Source organism: Leucopleurus acutus (assembly GCF_964270905.1).
Source record: "Leucopleurus acutus genome assembly, chromosome: 18".
Lineage (NCBI taxonomy): Eukaryota > Metazoa > Chordata > Mammalia > Artiodactyla > Delphinidae > Leucopleurus > Leucopleurus acutus.
In genome coordinates, this window is record NC_139160.1 from 67,657,771 (window position 1) to 67,675,111 (window position 17,341).

At 40.3% G+C, this 17,341-nt stretch overlaps 1 protein-coding gene across 1 annotated transcript in view; it reads left to right on the plus strand.

Moving 5' to 3' along the window:
• UBAC2 (UBA domain containing 2) overlaps nt 1–17,341 on the plus strand; it is a 153,479-nt gene that overhangs the window by 100,002 nt on the left and 36,136 nt on the right. Inside the window, exon 7 of the mRNA XM_082859690.1 lies at nt 15,067–15,312. Coding sequence (XP_082715816.1) covers nt 15,067–15,312 — 246 coding nt within the window. The remainder of the gene's footprint in view (nt 1–15,066; nt 15,313–17,341) is intronic.

The window sequence follows — 17,341 nt, forward strand, 5'->3', positions numbered from 1 at the left end:
GAGGGAGGTCAAGGCTGGTTAGAGCTGTGAGGTGGGTTGGGCTTGTGAAAGAACCTAGTGTAGAAGTGGAAGATGACAGTGGATCCTTAAGAAACAGCCATATTTAGAGGGTGCTTTCACCTTCTTATATAACACGGTATTTACAATCCCAACACCAAATGGAGTGCTTATCAATCCATTGTACAACTCTCTCTCTCTCGTTCATTGATTCATTCATACCTTCTCTCTCCCCCCATTTTCCCTCCCTTCCTCTCTGTGCCCCCTTCCCCTGTCCCAAAACCTTCTGTCCTCTGCCTTGTCATGACAATTACAACTCAGTCCGGGGCTGACAGAATGTCTTATTAGACAAGTGTTACACAGGGAGTGACTAGTAGACTTTTAAATGTTCACTGCAGAACAGATGAAATCATGCCAATGTCTTGATAAAACTGTCAGACAAGTGCCTCATAAAGTATAGCTATAAAATTTTCATTACTGTAACTTACCTTCTACTAACTTACCCTTTCTTTAGGCAAAAACCTTTCGGAGACTTTCAGAATTAGGCCTCCTCAGGCCCCTCTCTCAGCCCTTTGGACCCTGTGCTCCAGGGACACTGAGCGTCTTACTCTTCCCGGCACCTCGTGCTGTCTCAGGATTCTGTGCCATCACTTATTTGTCTTTAACAAACACATGGCTCTTACTATGTACCAGGCACTTGTGGTAGATGATGTTGTTTCTTCAACTGTTTTGTTTGTTGAGAATATTTGCTGCCCGTCTCTGCGGGCACCTCCCTGAAGGGCCTGCCTCTACGTGCCCTGCTAACATCAGACTCTACTCTGTGACTTACATGAGCCACTGGACCATGAGCAGAAGTGATGAATGCTTCACAAGCAGAAGTTTTAAGAACCATTGTGTGGTTCTGCCATTGCTCTGTTCCTTTTGTCATGAGAAAAGCATGTGACGTATAGAAGCTGCTCCTTCAGCCCAGACCCCAGAATGAAGAAGACACACGGATCAGGGCTGTGGCCAACATGTAAGATGAGTGAGGAATAAACCTTTGTTATAAGCTACTGAAATTTGGGATAATTTGTTACCACAGTATAACCTAGAGAGAGCAGACTAATACAGCTCTTTTCTAAGCAGTTTACTAATATTATTTAGTTGGTCCTCCTGAAAACCTGATGATGTAGGAACTGTTGTCCCCGTTTTATAGATGAAGAAACTGAGGCACAGAGAACTTAAGTTATTTGCCAAGAATAACTGATAAGTAGTGGAGACAACATTCAAATGCAGGAACTGGAGCTTTGGTGTCTGTGCTCTTAAGAGGTGGCTTTGCATAACCACATGCAGGTTCTTCCAGCTATATCCATTCCTTCACCATTAGATGCCTTCTTCTCCTAGAAAAAAACTTACTCATTTAAGTTCTCACTCTGAAGCCTTTCCTGAGTCTGCCCTTTCAGTTTAGAAACTATACATTATTCTTTATTTTATAATCCCCAGTGCCTAGCAAAATGTCTGGCATTTTATCTTTAGTCTATAACTAATTGTTGAGTTTCAGAATTCAGTATTATCAAAATAATTATTTCTGTGCAATAAAACGCTGTAGCTCTTTGTGATCGTTGGGATGCTGTCAGCGTGTACTGCCTCACTAGGTTCTTGACACTCTCTCTACGGTGGTGGAGAACCTGGGCTTACCATCTGAAAGATGAGGAGGCTGAAGTTGAGGTTGCACAGCTGATGGACGATAGAGCCAGGACCAAAGGCCAGGTGTTCTGGCGGTTCAGTGGGTTCAGTGCCTTCCACTGCACATTTCAAGGCTCTCATCCATGTCTGTTTCAACCACAAGACACTTAGGTACAAAACTGTTCTTAGATCTTCCCTTGACTATACCACTAAGATGAGGCCCTGATCATCGTCAACGGAGACACGATTCTGGAGGGAGATCTTGGTCATGAAGAAGTTTTAAAAGTACCCAGAGGTGCTGAAAGACACATGTCCACAGCAACTTCCTGCAGCCTTCATTAAAAATTTTGTGGACCGACCAATATCCAAGAAAACTTTATCCCGTTGGCAGCCTCTGCCTTCTCCCTATTATGAAGAATTCTGTCTATAGCTATACTATACTTTCTTTTCTAATATCATCAAAGATATTTAACTGGTCCTCCATATGATGGATTAAAAATGCAGCTCAAACCTCACCTTCAACAAACTCTTTGTCTTGTGTTTCTGGCATTGTCATGTACAAGAAAACGAAGTAAAGGATGGCTTTGAGAAAGCGTAAAGGATAGTATAAAACATATTGAGCTGGGTCACTACTGCTGCTGGTCAAAGGAAAAAGAAATGGAGATAAGGAAGAGGTTAGCAAGAAAAACACGCATGCATTTTCATTTTAGATGATTACTGGTAGATTACATGGCAGTTGCCCCACAGAGCATTTTCTCACAGGGTCTTTACATTGTTTTCCTATCAGGAGATGGAAAGTCTTGAGTCGGTTTTGATTATCTCTTTAAACTGATTTTTTTTAACAGAAATGTCCAGTGTTCTTTCTTCTTCGCAGCTGATTGTGTTGATATTTTTCCTATATCTTGACTTTAACCTCTGGTAAAGAACTATGGTAAAAATCAGTGCATGAGATTTTGAATATATTCATTATAAACAACAGCATATTATCAGAAAGTCTTATGTTAGTTTATGTTAGCTTGGAATATTTTTAAGGTATCAGAAATTTTTTATTGCTAAAGATTGGTTTTAGTCTCCGAAAATCCCACCTCTTTTATAAAGTTTAAAAGGAGAATTATATATCCAGAAATGTCTTAATCTTTCTAGATCTTCACATTTACTTTTTTATGAAAAATTTTTTTTCTTTTTTGTTCATTAAAGTGTTACATGCAATAAAATTTACCAATTTGAAGTGTACAGTTTGGTGAATTTGGGTCCTTGTATACAGTTTTGTAACCACCACAATCAGGATAGAAAACAGTCCCGTCACCCTAAACATTTTTTTCATGCTGCTGTGAAGATCTGTATACACATTTATGTGTGGACATATGTTTTTACTTCTCTTGGGTAAATGCCTAGGAGTAGAATTGCTAGAAATTATCATATGAAAAATATATGGTACCATATTATTTTACAGAGTGACTGTGCCATTTTGCAGTTCCACCGTCAGTGCGTGAGCATTCCAGTTCCTCCGCCTCCTTGCCAGAACTCCGCATTGTCAGTCATTTTAAGTTCAGTCATTCTAGGTGGTGTGTAATTATATCTTGTGGTTTTAATTTGCGTTTCTCTAATGACTAGGGATTTGGGCATCTTTTCCTGTGACTATTAGCCATTTGTATATCTTACTTTGTGTTGTGTCTGTTCAAATCTTTCACCCACTTTTTCGTTGGGTTACATTTGTATTATAATTACATCAAAAGAGTTCTTTTTATATTCTGGATATAAGCCCTTTGTTGGATATATTTTGTAAAAATTTTATACCCGTCTGTGGTTTGCCTCTTCGTTTCCTTAACTATGACTTTCAATAAGCAAAAGTTTTAACTTGACTAATTCAGTGTTTCAGTTTTTAAAATAGTTTGTGCTTTGGTATCTTAAGAAATATTTGTTAATCTGATGTCACAAACATTTTGTCCTATGTTTTCATCTAGAATTTAATGGTTTTTGCTGTTACATTTAGGCCTAAGATCCACTTTGAGTATAATATTTGTGAAGTTAAGGGTTGAGATGTATTTTTTTCCATACAGATATCTAGCATTGTTCCATCAACGTTGAAAAGACTCTTTTCTCTTTTGCATATTACCCTAGCACCTTTGTTGAAAGTCCGTTGACCAGTGTGGGTCTGTTTCTTGACTTTCTTTTCTATCTTAGTGATTTATATGTTTGTTCTCATGCCGGTACCATACTGTTTGAGTACTTTTGAGTATGGTTAAGTCTTGAAACCAGGTAACATAAGTATTCCAACTTTGTTCATCTTTTTCAAAACTGGTCAAGCTATTTTAGGAACATTGACTTTCCATATGCCTTCTTAAATCAACTTATAATTTCCTTCAAAAAAGAAAAAATACAGTTAATATTTTGCTTGAGATTGCACTGAAACTATAGATCAGTTAGGAAGGATTGCCATTTTGATATTTTAAAATATGGCCACAGATTATTTTATACTTCAAGAGATGGAGCTTAATTCCCCTCTTCTAGAGTGTGGGCTATACTTAGCGATTCACTTATAATGAATAGAATATGGTGGGATGGAGTGTGACTCCAAAAGGCTGATGATAAGAGGCACGTTACTTCTATCCTGCTCCCTCTCAGGTCATTCATTCTGGGGGAAGCCAGCTGCCATGTCACAAGGGTACTGAAGCAGCCCTGTGGAGAGGTCTGCATGGCAAAGAATGATGGCATCCTGCCAGCAGTCAGCACTGACTTGCCAGTTGTGTTTCTGAGCCACATTAGAAGCTGGTCCTTCAGCCCCAGTCAGGAGTCCCAGATGAAGGCAGGTAGGCTGACATCTCGACTGCAGCCTCATGAGAGACCTTGAGCTACAGCCACCCAACTAAGCAGTCCCTAGATTTCTGACCCACATAAACTGTACATATAATAAATGCTTATTGTTTTAAGCCACTGAGTTTTGGGTAATTTGTTATTCAGTAATAGATAACTAGTACAACTATTTTAACAATATTGGGTCTTCCAATTCATAAACATAATATGTCTACATTTTTCTAGTAATTCTTTAATTCCCCTTTTTAATTTTTAAATTTTCGATGTACAGGCCCTACACATCTTTCATTAAATGTATTCCTTTTTGTGGGGTTTTGATGCTATTTTAAATGGAGTTTAAATTTTGTTTGCTGCTTGTATATAGAAACGCAGTTGATTTCTGTATATTGCTATTGTATACTGTAGTTTTGCTGAATTTGTTGTTTCTGTGGATTCCTTATGGTTTCCTACATGTATGATCAAGTCATCAGGAAATAGGTTTGATTTATATGTTTTACTTCTTCGTTTCTAATCTGTGCCTTTTATTTTTCTTGCCTATTGCACTAGCTAAGACCTCTAGTATAATGTTAAATAAGAGTGGTGAATAGACATCCTTGCCTTGTTCCTGGTCTTAAAAAAGGATTTCGTTTTTCCCTGTTGAGTCTCTATCTGTAAATGTGTAAGTTGTTCTTGATCTTTACATTCATTTTTAATTTGTTATTTTTAGTCCAATGTAAGAAGCAAATTTTTAACATAAGCCTGTTTTCCCCTCGATTTTAGTTTGTTGAATCAGTTTATGAAAGTGAATATAAGTTTAAAGGGAGGTGGTCTCCTTGTTGAAAGGGAAATTCAAAGGTATTTACATTTTAGCATTTGATTAAGGCTTTTTTTCCATGTGCTAGAGACTCTAGCTGTCTCCCAATGTATTTTTTTCCTTCGTAACAGAACCTTCATCTTATTTGAGGCAGCAGGACCGCCAACTAAAAGATCACATTTTCCAGTCTCCTTTGCATCTAGGTGTGGCTATCAGACTAAATCCTGGCATCCTGGCTAATGAGCTGTAAATATACGTATTGGTGGGACTTCTAGGAAGGCTCCTTAAAGTAGCCTTTTGTCCTTTTGTTCTTCCTCATTTTCTTCTCCCCGCTGCCTGGAATGCAGTTAAGATGGTTGGAGCTTTTCTAACCTGAGGGAGAAATAAATTTCTGTTGTATTTAAGCCACTGTTATTTGCAGTTTTCTGCTTTATGCAGTTAACCTAATCCTCTTGACGCATGATTTTCTGAAAGAAAAAGCTTAGAGCAGCTTTCTAAGACAATTTGTTAGAAACAAATAATCTATTATTAGTTTAATTAATTCTGTTAATTAATTCTGTTATTCAACTTTTCAAGAATCAGAAGGATACCCAGTGTTTAAATAGATACTTTAAAATAATATTGAAAAAGAAAAGAGGGCTATGGGAAATTCATCTGAATCACTCTTGTACTTGACAAAGAACAAGATAGCAAGACTCTTTCAATAAGTGCTTAAAGCCACATGACTCTGTCACGAAAACAAGTCATTTCATAATTAATCACAAGTGGCACAAATAACTTCGGGCGTTTCTAACTTGTTTACATACTCTTTGCATAATAAAATGAGTAATTTCCAAAGTTCCTTCCTTCTTTCTTTAGCGTTTTTCAGTGAAGGAGAAGGAACAGGAAAATGTAAGGTTCGTTGGAGCAGGGATTTTCTTTGTTTTGCCTCCTGCTGTATCCCAGTGTTTAGAACACAGCCTGGCACCTTATAGAAGTTCAGTGAAATATGTGTTGAATGAATACGTGAGGCCTCAGCGGGCCTGGTTTCCTCAGGACTTGAGTGAATATGAAGTCTGCATGAAGGGGTCCAGATACAAGGGAACGTTTGTTCCCTCAGCTCCTCTTTATCTTGTGACGGCAATGCTCTCCCCCAGGAAAGCAGCCCCTTGTGTTTGTCCTACTGTCCCATTAGATGACAAGTTTCTTGAATGTTGGGACTGTGGTTCACTAGGACCCTGGCAGTGTAGTTTGCCAGGTAGGCTTTTGTTCAGCCACAGTTGACTGGAGAAGGAGATCAACAGAAACCTGAGTGCTGGTGCCAGGTCATGGTTTCTCACCTCCGCTGGCTGTGGTTTCATGCTAACACTAAACAAGACCAGAGGACAGTTGAGGTTTACTCTCTGTAATCAAGGGAGTTTCACATGTTTCCACACAGCAAATTAAATTCTTTATTCCCTTTGGCCTGGACTTTCAACTGCAAGAGGTCCGGAATGCTCTCTGGTTGCTTCACCTCTGGGACCCTTTACCTGGCCGGGGTTCCCAACTCCTGCTGCTTGAATGCTCTGGTTCCAGCTCTCCCTGCCCTTCACAGACACAGCCCGCTTGTTCATTTCCACTGTATCTGAGCATCCTGGCCCTGAGTCCTGGCCTGCCCGAGATCACTGCCACTGCTTCATCCCTTGCCATTGGGCCTCTCAGCTTGATCTTGGGCTTCCGGGCTCTGAGGGCCTGCCAGACCTCTCCCTTAGAATTTCCCCTGGCCTCTTGACACTGCAAATCCCAGCAGGTGGTCTATTTTTAAAGCCTCTTTTTTCACAAACTCTGGGTGTTTCAAGAAAACTATCATTCAGAAGTCCCAGGATAAGAAGGGTTGGTAATGTGATTATCAAATATTTATAGGAAACTAAATTCTTAAAGCTCTTTATATTTTAATCCTTTGTGTGAATACCTGTGTTGACCAAAAAATTAATCAATAGTCAATCTAAGAAAGCATGGAAATTTTTATCTGAGCCAACCCAAGGATTATAACCCAGGAGACAGCCTTTCAGAGAGCTCTGAGAACTTCCGCAGAGAGAAGGGGGAGGCCGATACACGTGTGACTGACGAAGGAGCACATGCAGTCACGCACGCATCTTACTAGAAGGTTACTGCTATTTGCAAGGAACAGATACCTTAGCTAATGGTCTTAGTGTTTTTCTAAGTATGCAGAGGTGCAGGAAACTAAGTTTACAACAGTTTCTCCTGAAATATCTAACTGTCTTAAGATCCAGTTCTGTCAGTTTTCCCAGAGCACAAAGTGCTTCATCCTGAACTTCGCCTTGAAATCCTTTCAGAGTGTGCTACTTGCTGTAGGTCAGCGACTGCAGTGGCTAATGACTTGATTCTTGGAGAACTGGATGGTGGGCAACTTTGTTTATTCTACAGTCCCTTCCCTTTCAGTCTCAGTATTGACTAAGGTTTGGGAGGCATTTCGTGACCAGTTTTTCCCACTGTGCTTAGGAATGCTCATTCCCAGGTCAGAGGAGGATTTCATTGATAGGCTACTCAGTGCTATTACTGGACTAGGCCCTGTTAACAGTAGCCAAAAGCCTCTGGACCTCCTGTCTCACTAGTCTGTTATGGTCTAGGAAATGGTTCCCTCTTGTTGCTTCTTCCCGTATCCAGAGTCACACTGTTACAATCATTGATCTTATAGGACTGTATGTTCGGTCAGTGGTTTCAAGTCACCTAATCATCATTTATTTTAGCACACATTTGGTAATGCAAAAAAAACAATAATCTTGTAAAATAGGCAGAATACAAGTAATGTAGCCAGTAAAATTAATAAGGTCATAAGTCAGTATCTAAACTAAGAGCTAAGGTGCAGCCCAGTATCTCCCCAGGTTGTCTGACCAGTCTATTCTGCACCAATCTCTAAGGAAAATGATATGTTGGCATTGTACATAAAGTTCATCTAAGGTGTCTGCGTGTACAAGGCAAGTGGTGGGTCATTGTGACCATTTACAGGATTGAGTAAGGAGTGTTATCATCTGAGGAGTTACATAGTAGCGCCAGAAGGAGAAAGATTGAGCATTGTGGTTGAGCAGGTATTTCTGCCGTAGGGGAGGTCTGGCTAACACATAATGCAGATTCACAGAGCACACTAGAGGAGGTGGAGGAGGACAAAACGGGCAGAGAAAATTTTGTGTTTAAATTTTTCTTTTCTTGCCTTAAAATATGAATTTTAATTTCACCACCTGAAACATTTTACAGTAGCACTTTATTTGTCTGACAGCTTGGGGTCATGCTGGTGTATCAGAGGTGTGGACGGGTGAATTCTACCTTTTTGTCACATGGGAAATATGAACTTAGGACCAAAAAAGTGTGTCTACTGGCACCTTTCCAATTTTCTTTAAAAGAATCTAAGATGACATTTTGGGGGTTTTTTGGACTATTCATTCATTCACGATTCTCCCAGCAGGTGCTCTTCTAGGTGCAGAGGCAAAACAGTGATCAAAACCAACCAAAATTCTTCCCCTTCCAGAGCATACATTCAAATAAGTAACCCTTAGAATAGAACTTTAAGCCAATGAGCACAAAAGCCCTACTTTATCCCCGCCGGAATTTGCAGCCGTGCATTTGTTTATTACTGGGTAGGATGTCCTGATTCTTCATAGGACGTTCCTACTAATATTGAACACATAATTTCATAACTGTATATGTGATGGTGAGGGGATAGATATGGGCAAGAGAATGAAAATCTTCGGCCTTCATCAATTCCCTGAAGGAATCTATGACCAAACCCCCCCTATTAAGAACCCGCCCCCTTACTAAATTGTGAGCTCCTTAAGTACAGGCAACAATTATACATTGTCGTTATTTTTTTCTGTATTTCTTTAAAAGGTATATGATTTCATAAAGCATAAATAACACTGTATTAATGGGTTTATAACGTATATAGGTATAACATAATTAAGACAGAAAAGTAGCACAGTGAATGGGGGTGATGTTAAATGGAATTATACTCTCGAAATTTCCTATATTTTAATTGAAGTAATTCAGTATTAACTCTAAACACATTATGTGTGTATTGTAATCCCTAGAGCAAACACAAGAAAAAAATATGAGATATTGCTAACAAAATTCCATTAAACAAATTAAAATGAAATACTAAGAAATATTTGCTCAACACAAAAGGATGTAAGAAAAGAGGAACAAAAAGCAAATGAGATAGAACCAAACAGCAAAATTCAACTATGTCCAGGTAAGTATATTAAGTGTGAATAGGTAAACACATTAATCAAAAGGCAGAGATTGTCAGACTGGATTTAAAAGTAAGAAAGTGCTATATGGCGTCTACAAGACACACTTTAAACACAGACACAAAAAGGGTTGAAAAAGAATGAAGAAAGATTAATCATGGAAATAGAAATCTGAAATGGCCATATTAATATAAGACAAAATAGATTTCTGTGTGAGTATTACTCAGAGCAAAGAGGGATTCTTTATTATGATAAAAGGGTCAGTGTATGTGTGCCTAATGACAGCTTCCAAATACACCAACATTTTCCAAATACATGAAGTTAACACAACTATGGACAAGTGGACAAATTCACAATCGCTTTGAGACTAAAAAATACAAGTGTTTAATTTTTCACCTAATTCAAATCTCACAGTTCTGATTTGATCAATTTTTTTCATATTTCGTTATATTTATAACAACATTTTGCTATCTTCAGCTAAATCAGTGTGATTTTGCTGTTATACAGCTCCATTTTCTATCTTCCTTTTTATCCAGATCTTCAGAAAAGGAATCCTTACTTCCTCGCCTCCAATTCATTATATATTTTTGCCATATTTACTTCCTGTCTCTTTCTTTATTACATATATATATATTTGTTACAGAGAGTGCTGCCCCCGACGCCTCCCCTTCCTTCTTCCCTTATCATCCTGCTGCAGAAGAAACCACATTCCGTGGTTCTGTACTTACTACATGAGTATGTGTCCATAAGCAGTAAATACTAGCATGTTGTGTTTTGAAGTTTTGCAAAAAGATGAATACAATATGTAATACCTTTTTAGAAACATATTAATACATGTACACTGAGTGTATTTAACTGCTGTTTAGTATTTTGTGGGATGAATAAACCACTCTTTAACCATTCCTCTCCTGGAACACTGTTCCCTAGCTGTTACACAGAGCTTTGCAATTGAGAATTTCCTGAAATATACCTTTGGCAGCTCTGCTGGGTATTGTCAAATTGCTCTCCCCAGTGGTCGGGCCACTTTGCCTTCCCTCAGGACTGTGGGAGAATTCTCAGTTCCCCCTCATCCTCACAAAAACTTGAAACCAGGTTTTTCCATTTTTGCTAATTTTTATTATGTTTAACATTGTTCAGTGAAGATTTGCAGTTCTCTGAAGGCAAGTGAGGATAAACGTCCATTCATGTGCTTGTTGGACATTGGAATTTCCTTTTCTGAAATTGCCTTTTCATCTGCTTTATGAGTTGGGTTGACTGTCTTCTTACAAATGGATAGTTTCTTTATGTTCTGACGCTACCTTTCTTGAGGACAAGAATCCTAAGGACCTTCTCCCAGGCTCTTGTCGTGTTTCCCTTCATTTATGGTAACTTTTGGCCCGCTGTAGCTTTTATTTTATTTGTTTGTTTGTTTTTGGCTGCATTGGGTCTTTGTTGCTGTGCACGGGCTTTCTCTAGTTGCGTCGAGCGGGGCTACTCTTCATTGTGGTGTGCGGGCATGCAGTAGCTTCTCTGGTTGAGGAGCACGGGCTCTAGAGCGCAGGCTCAGTAGTTGTGGCGCACGGGCTGAGTTGCTCCACGGCATGTGGGATCTTCCCTGACCAGGGCTCAAACCCGTGTCCCCTGCATTGGCAGGTGGATTCTTATCTACTGCGCCACCAGGGAAGTCCCCCACTGTAGCTTTTAAATTGTAAAGTAGATGAATGTGTGTTTTCTTTTATAGTTTGGGCTTTATGTTTCTTATTTAAAAATCCGTCCTCATCCCAGTGCCAAAAAGATGTTCCTTCTGTATTTTGTGCAGAAAGATTTACAGTTTTATAAATTATATTTTTGTCCTTAATCCATTGGGAATTTATGTGTGGTGTCAGGAAGGGAGAGCTGTATCCTTTATCCTTATGTGTGGCCCGTGTATGTTTTTTCCCGTTTAATGCACCCATTTCTGCTGTGAACCAGGTGCCTTGTACTCGAGTCTTTTTCTCTGCTCTTGCTCTTTACATCGATTTGAGTAGCTCTCCGTAAAGACCACACCGTTTTAATCACCCAGACTTTATAGCATACTTTGAAATCTGATAGGCCTTATTATGTTTCCCAAAAATTATCTTGACTCTTCTGGATCACTTATTCTTTATTTTTAAATCTTTTTATTGTGATACATAACACACACCCAACTGTGCGTCAACTATAAATGTTATGAAGCCAAACAAATCACGATGAAGCGGACGCACCCGCAAAACCCTGTGCAGGTCAGAGCACTGCCGGCCCCCGGAGCCCCGGTGCCCCTCCCTTCTGCTCTCCTGGCGCACCGCAGATGGTCATCACCGCCATGCTTCGCTTTATGGTTTTTCCACTTGACTGATCCATTTACAAAGTGGGGTCATAATGTATGCAATCTTTTGGGTCCAGCCTCTTTTTCCCAACATTATGTTTCTAAAAATTTAAACCTTAATATTCCATACAAATTTTAGGATTGTTATTTAAGTTCCAACCAAAAAACCCCAAGAGTCTCTTTTGTATGATATTGAATATATATATTAATATGGTGAAAATTGATGTCTTAACAATTTTGCATCTTCCCATTCGCAGATGTGATGTTATGATATCTTTATTTATTACTAGAGGTTTTTTTTAATGTCCCTTATTATAGTTTTTTAGTTTTCTATAAAGGCCTTATATATTTTTTATTAAATTTATTCCTAAGTATCTCATTGTTTTTGTTGCTGTTGTCTGCTCACAGCTCATTGTTTTTCCTTCCTCTAGGCAGTCAGTATTTGATCTCTGGTTACTTTTGTTGACTTAAAGAAAAGCGCACAACATAAGAGTTGTGAGTTTAAGGTTTATTCAGGGTCTTACTGAGGACTGTAGCCTGGGCCATAGCTCTGAGGAACCGCTCCAAAGAAGTAGGGGAGGCGCCAGTATAATAAATTATGAATTTTTTGGCTGTGAAGTACATCTAGTCAAGCATACATCTCAGTCAAAGATTACTGCCAATCAGAAAGAGCAGAATCTCAAGTTAATTTTAGTGCTTTTCTTTGTATGTGAAGGTGCAAGAATCTGGGGTCATTGAAATTCTTCCTGAGATATGCATCTAGCCCTCTAGGGGCGTGTTTATCTAAAGCACAGAGTGCCTCATCCGGATTTTTCACCCTGAATTCTCCTCAGGGTGCGCTGTCAGCGTGTGACTGCTGTGGGTCGTGACTTACCCTTATATAATGAGCTACGCTCTTTTGTCCTTTTTTCTTCACACTTTTAAGGATTTCTTTCTCTGTTTCACTATAATGGATCTAGATATAAATTTCATTATGTTATCCACCTTGGGACTATTGCATTTTCAATCTGAGTATCTATATTCTTTATTAATTCTGGAAAACTCAGCTATTATCTGTTGAAAGATAGTCCCTTTCTTCCTATATGTCTTCTGTTGTCTTCTTCTGGAAGTTCTGCGAGACATACACGGAAGGCCTCTCTGTCTGTGTGAAGTCCACATGTGTAGAGCCCCGGCCTCCGCTGTGGCCTGCTCTACCCGCTCCAGAGCCTCTTTGATGCAGGCCCTGCACAGCCTTTGCCTTCTCCCCGTAGAGAAGGGAGAGGGTAGAGAGGGGCTCTGCTGGGTGAGGGGAGGCATTGGAGCTGCTTCTTGCACAGAGTTCTGTGACCCTCCACTTCACTCCCGCCTTCACAGTACCTGGTGCCTCTAATCCCTGAGTCCGTGGCGGGTGGGGGGGACCCTCTCCCTCGTTTGGATTTACCCTTCTCGTATGCTAAGTATTTCTAACTACTCAATGTGTTTTCCATTTTGTTAGTGTGGTTGAGGATTACAGACGCTTTCTAGCTTCAGTGAATGTGAAGTTTGTTTCTGTTTTTGTTTTCTTAGTTGTTTTGTACCATTTTTGAGAGAAGTAGCATAGAAATTATTTGAAACCAAAAGTCCTTTTCCATTCACTCTTCAACCTCCTCCAGTGTGTCTTTTGCTCCTACCACTGCACCAAAACTGTTCTTAATGTTGCCAAATCCAACAGTCATCTTCTTCCTCTCTCTGTCTTACTTGAACTCTGGGCTACATTAGACATAGCTGACTATTCCCATCTTAAAACACTGCTCTCTTAGCTTCAGTGGTACTAAACTCTCCTAGTTTTCCTTCTTCTCACTGGCAGCCCCTTCTCAGATTTCTTTACTGGCTTCTTCTACTCTGTCCATCCACAAAATGCTGGTGTACCCTGGGTTCAGTCCTAAGTCCTCTTCTTTCCTCTGTAATAACGTCCCCTGCCCTCATTATCTCCTGTAGTCCTGTTGCTTTAAACACAGTCTTATACCACTGACTCCCAAATCTTTATCTCTGCAAACTTTTCTCTTGAGTTCCAGATTTTTATATCCAACAACCCTCTTGATAGCTCCACTAAGATTTCTAGTGGATACTCCCAAGCTCATTCCTGCATTGCACTCGCTGTTTTCTCTGCCTGAAACGTTCTTCCTCCAGTTCGTCAAATCACTGGCACCTCACTATCCTTAAGAACTCTGCTCAAGTGTCACTTCCACCCGACCTAAAGAAGGTCCTTGCTCCAAGTCACCTTATTTTATTTCCTTCATAGATCTTGTCTGGAATTGTTTTGTGTGTTTGCTTGTTTACTGTCCAATCTCCGTATTGATCACGATTACCTCTGTAAGAGTAGGGCTTTATTTATCTTGTCTTCTGCTATACTTTAAGTGCCTAGAACAGCACCTGGTATATAGCAGATGCTCAATAAATTTTTGCCTAATTAGTTAATTTAAGTTTTATTAGTAAAACATTAAAGTGTACTTTTCTCTTGTTAGACAGAAATTTGTCAAATATGTTCTAATTTGGTGTGAATAACTTATCCTAAGAATCAAATTCACAAAATTAAAGATTTGTCTTTAACAAAGGAATAGCCATTCTCATTTTTACCTAGGAAACCATAGAGACTCCTTAGACTTCTCTTACCATATAAATTGCCTTAAAGATGAAAAATAGCCTTATTCGTAAACAGAATTGTTAATTGCTAACTATTGGCAAGGATTTTAAAATCTAGGAAAAATACTTGCAAATTTTATTAAAACAACTGTATACATTTTAGGTAGTCTTTATTTTCTGATACATGTATTGTATTTACATATTTGATATTGATGCTGGGTCACATCATCCAATATCAAAGTTGTTTTCTCTCAGTATCTCTCTCTGATGGCCATCTGCCAATAAGAATAACCACAGAGTTAGTACAGTGTGAAAAGGTTTTGATAATCAAATATTTCATGGCTTTTTTTCAAAAGACAACATTGTTTTTTTAAATATTGTACCAGTACTTTGAGTGTTAAATAGCTAGGATTTTGCTGTCTCTTCTAACTTAATAAAAACACATTTGTTTACGGAGTAAATTCAGTTTTTTGTTGGTTTGTGCTGCTTAGTATCCTGCAACCTGGTAGGAGTTCTGGTTATCACCTAACACTACAACAGTGAAGGAAAACACCATCTGAAGTGTTTTGCGGTTATTGATTTCTATGTTAAATATGTTCTTTAACATTTTATGACATTTCAACAATCCAGTTGGACGCTTTTTCTTTTAGATTTCCGGGCTCTGCTACAACAGCAAAATGTTGCAAGTTCATGAGGTGCTCTGCGTCCCCAGCTGGATGGCAAAGTTCTGTTCTTGGACACTTGAGCCCATCTTCTCATCTTCAGAACCCACCAGCGAGGCCAGAATCGGGATGGGGGCCACGGTAGACATTCAGAGACAGCAGAGGATGGAGCTGCTGGACCGGCAGCTGATGCTGTCACAGTTTGCACAAGTGAGGCGGCAAAGACAGCAGCAGGTAAACAATAACCACAATGGAAAATTCAGAAATACTCAGGGGCCTGCGTAAACTTCTCCTTTGAGACTGTATGTGTGGTAGAGTCTGCATTTCATTCCTGTGCATTGTATCGTAGATACCTTGACATGTTTCCAAGTGGAATGTAGGTCTCTGATAGTGGCTATTGTTAGTGTTTTCTTTTTAAGGTAAAAAAAAGTAACTTGCAGCTGAAAGACTGGTCAGACTGGACATTCTTGCTCCACTTCTATTAGATAAGCATGATTTCTTAGAGAAACACCAAGCCTAGTTAACAAGACGGGATATTTATCTGTTTTTATCATCTTGTAAAAGCCACAGTGCCTTCCTGTTAAAATGCTTATTATTGTGTGCTCTGGACTGAAGAGCAAATGTCAAACTTCTTGATTTTCCTTGGTTGCAATGGAGAATATGAAGGTAAGAAAATTTTCAAGGAAACAACCAACAAGTAGATCAGATAAATGCTCTGTTTTCTTAGCCTTGTCGTTAATCGTCAGGAAATACTGAGCATTTATCCACAAAAACTGCTCTATCCGAGCAATCCAACACCGCACTAGTCTTTCCAGGGTTACTCTGCGTCAGGCTGAAACCTCATACCTGGTCCTTCTTTGGCACTTCTGTGATCCAGTGCATTGGGTTCCTCGTTTCTTGTCTCCATCCCCTTTACCCTCTGGGGTATGAGAGAGAGTTCTGTTCTCTCCTGCCATCTCCCGATCTCCTGCCTGCATTGCGTGTGAGAAGTAGGTCTTCATCGTGTGTGGTCTGGAAAGTGAAATCAGGTGTGATGTCCCTGGACGTCAGTGGAGAGGTGGGTCCCAGAGTTTCTATCTGGGGTGGGAAGAAGGGGGCCCCTTATCAATGGGCCAAGTCTGCAGGTAAAAGAGAGAAGTGAAGGCTGTTCCCTACAGGTGTATTTGAATTTGAGGTGACTCTGGAACATACAATAAAGGTGCCCCTGATGTAGTTGAACATAGAGGACAGACATCACTCTTGGAGAGGTCAGAGCCGTAGGTGCAGATCATGGATTAAGTGTGTAGGGTTGGGAGGTGAGTCCTGTAGGAGAATCACATCCAGGATGAATGTAGGCTATAGGCTAAGCCTGCATTTAGCAGGAGGAAGAGGTAGATCCTTTGAGGAAACAGAGGAAATAATGAAAAGTATGAGAACTCAGAACAACCGGTGTCCAAAAAACTGAGTAATAATGAGTATTATAAATATTTTCTGATAGAATGGACAGAGCTATGAGGGAGAGAAAGAAGTAGTGTATGATCCTGAGGTTTCTGGCTTAGCCAAGGAGAGAGATCAATGACAGCACCATCCCACCAACATCAGAAGAGCAGGCGATGGGAAATACATTGACTGAGGTACCTTCAGGCTACCTGGGGGGAGATTCCCTGGTAGATAGCTGTGGTCTTGTGCTCATGAGCAAAATGAGAGGTTGTGTTTCTGAGGTTGGTGTCCCCAGGCAGACTCTTGTGTGTGAAGTGAATCGGAGAATGCCGTCAGGATGAGCATCTTTGGGGGGTGGTGGTGAAGGGCAGAGGGAGACTTCGAGCCCCAGTCACAAAGAAGGCCCGAGCTAAGCTTACGGTGCCCAAGCCCCGGAGTTGCGAGAGACCTTTGGAGTCGTCCCAGATTCAGAAAGGTGTTGGCGCAGATTGCAGGCGCCTCTCCCCAGGTGCACGCCATCCACAGAGCAGATGTTACTTGAGAACCATCAGGTGCCCGCCCCCCGGCAGCAGGACGATGGAGCGCTGGTCCTGAAGGAGGGGGAGGATCTGGGTCGCAGACCCGTCCAGAGCATCCGCCCCTCGTGCTGCTTGGATCTTCTTGTTTTACTTAAGTTCTCGGAGCAACACCTCCAAGATTGCAGTGGTGCTTTTTTCCCAGGAGAAACCTTCAAGAGGAAGGTCAGCAGGACAGACTGCATCCCCTTCTGCTGAAGCCGGTCTCGAGGATACACTGATGACCATCTCCGTCGTCTGTTGTCCACTTGAGAGTCCCCGCCCTTGGC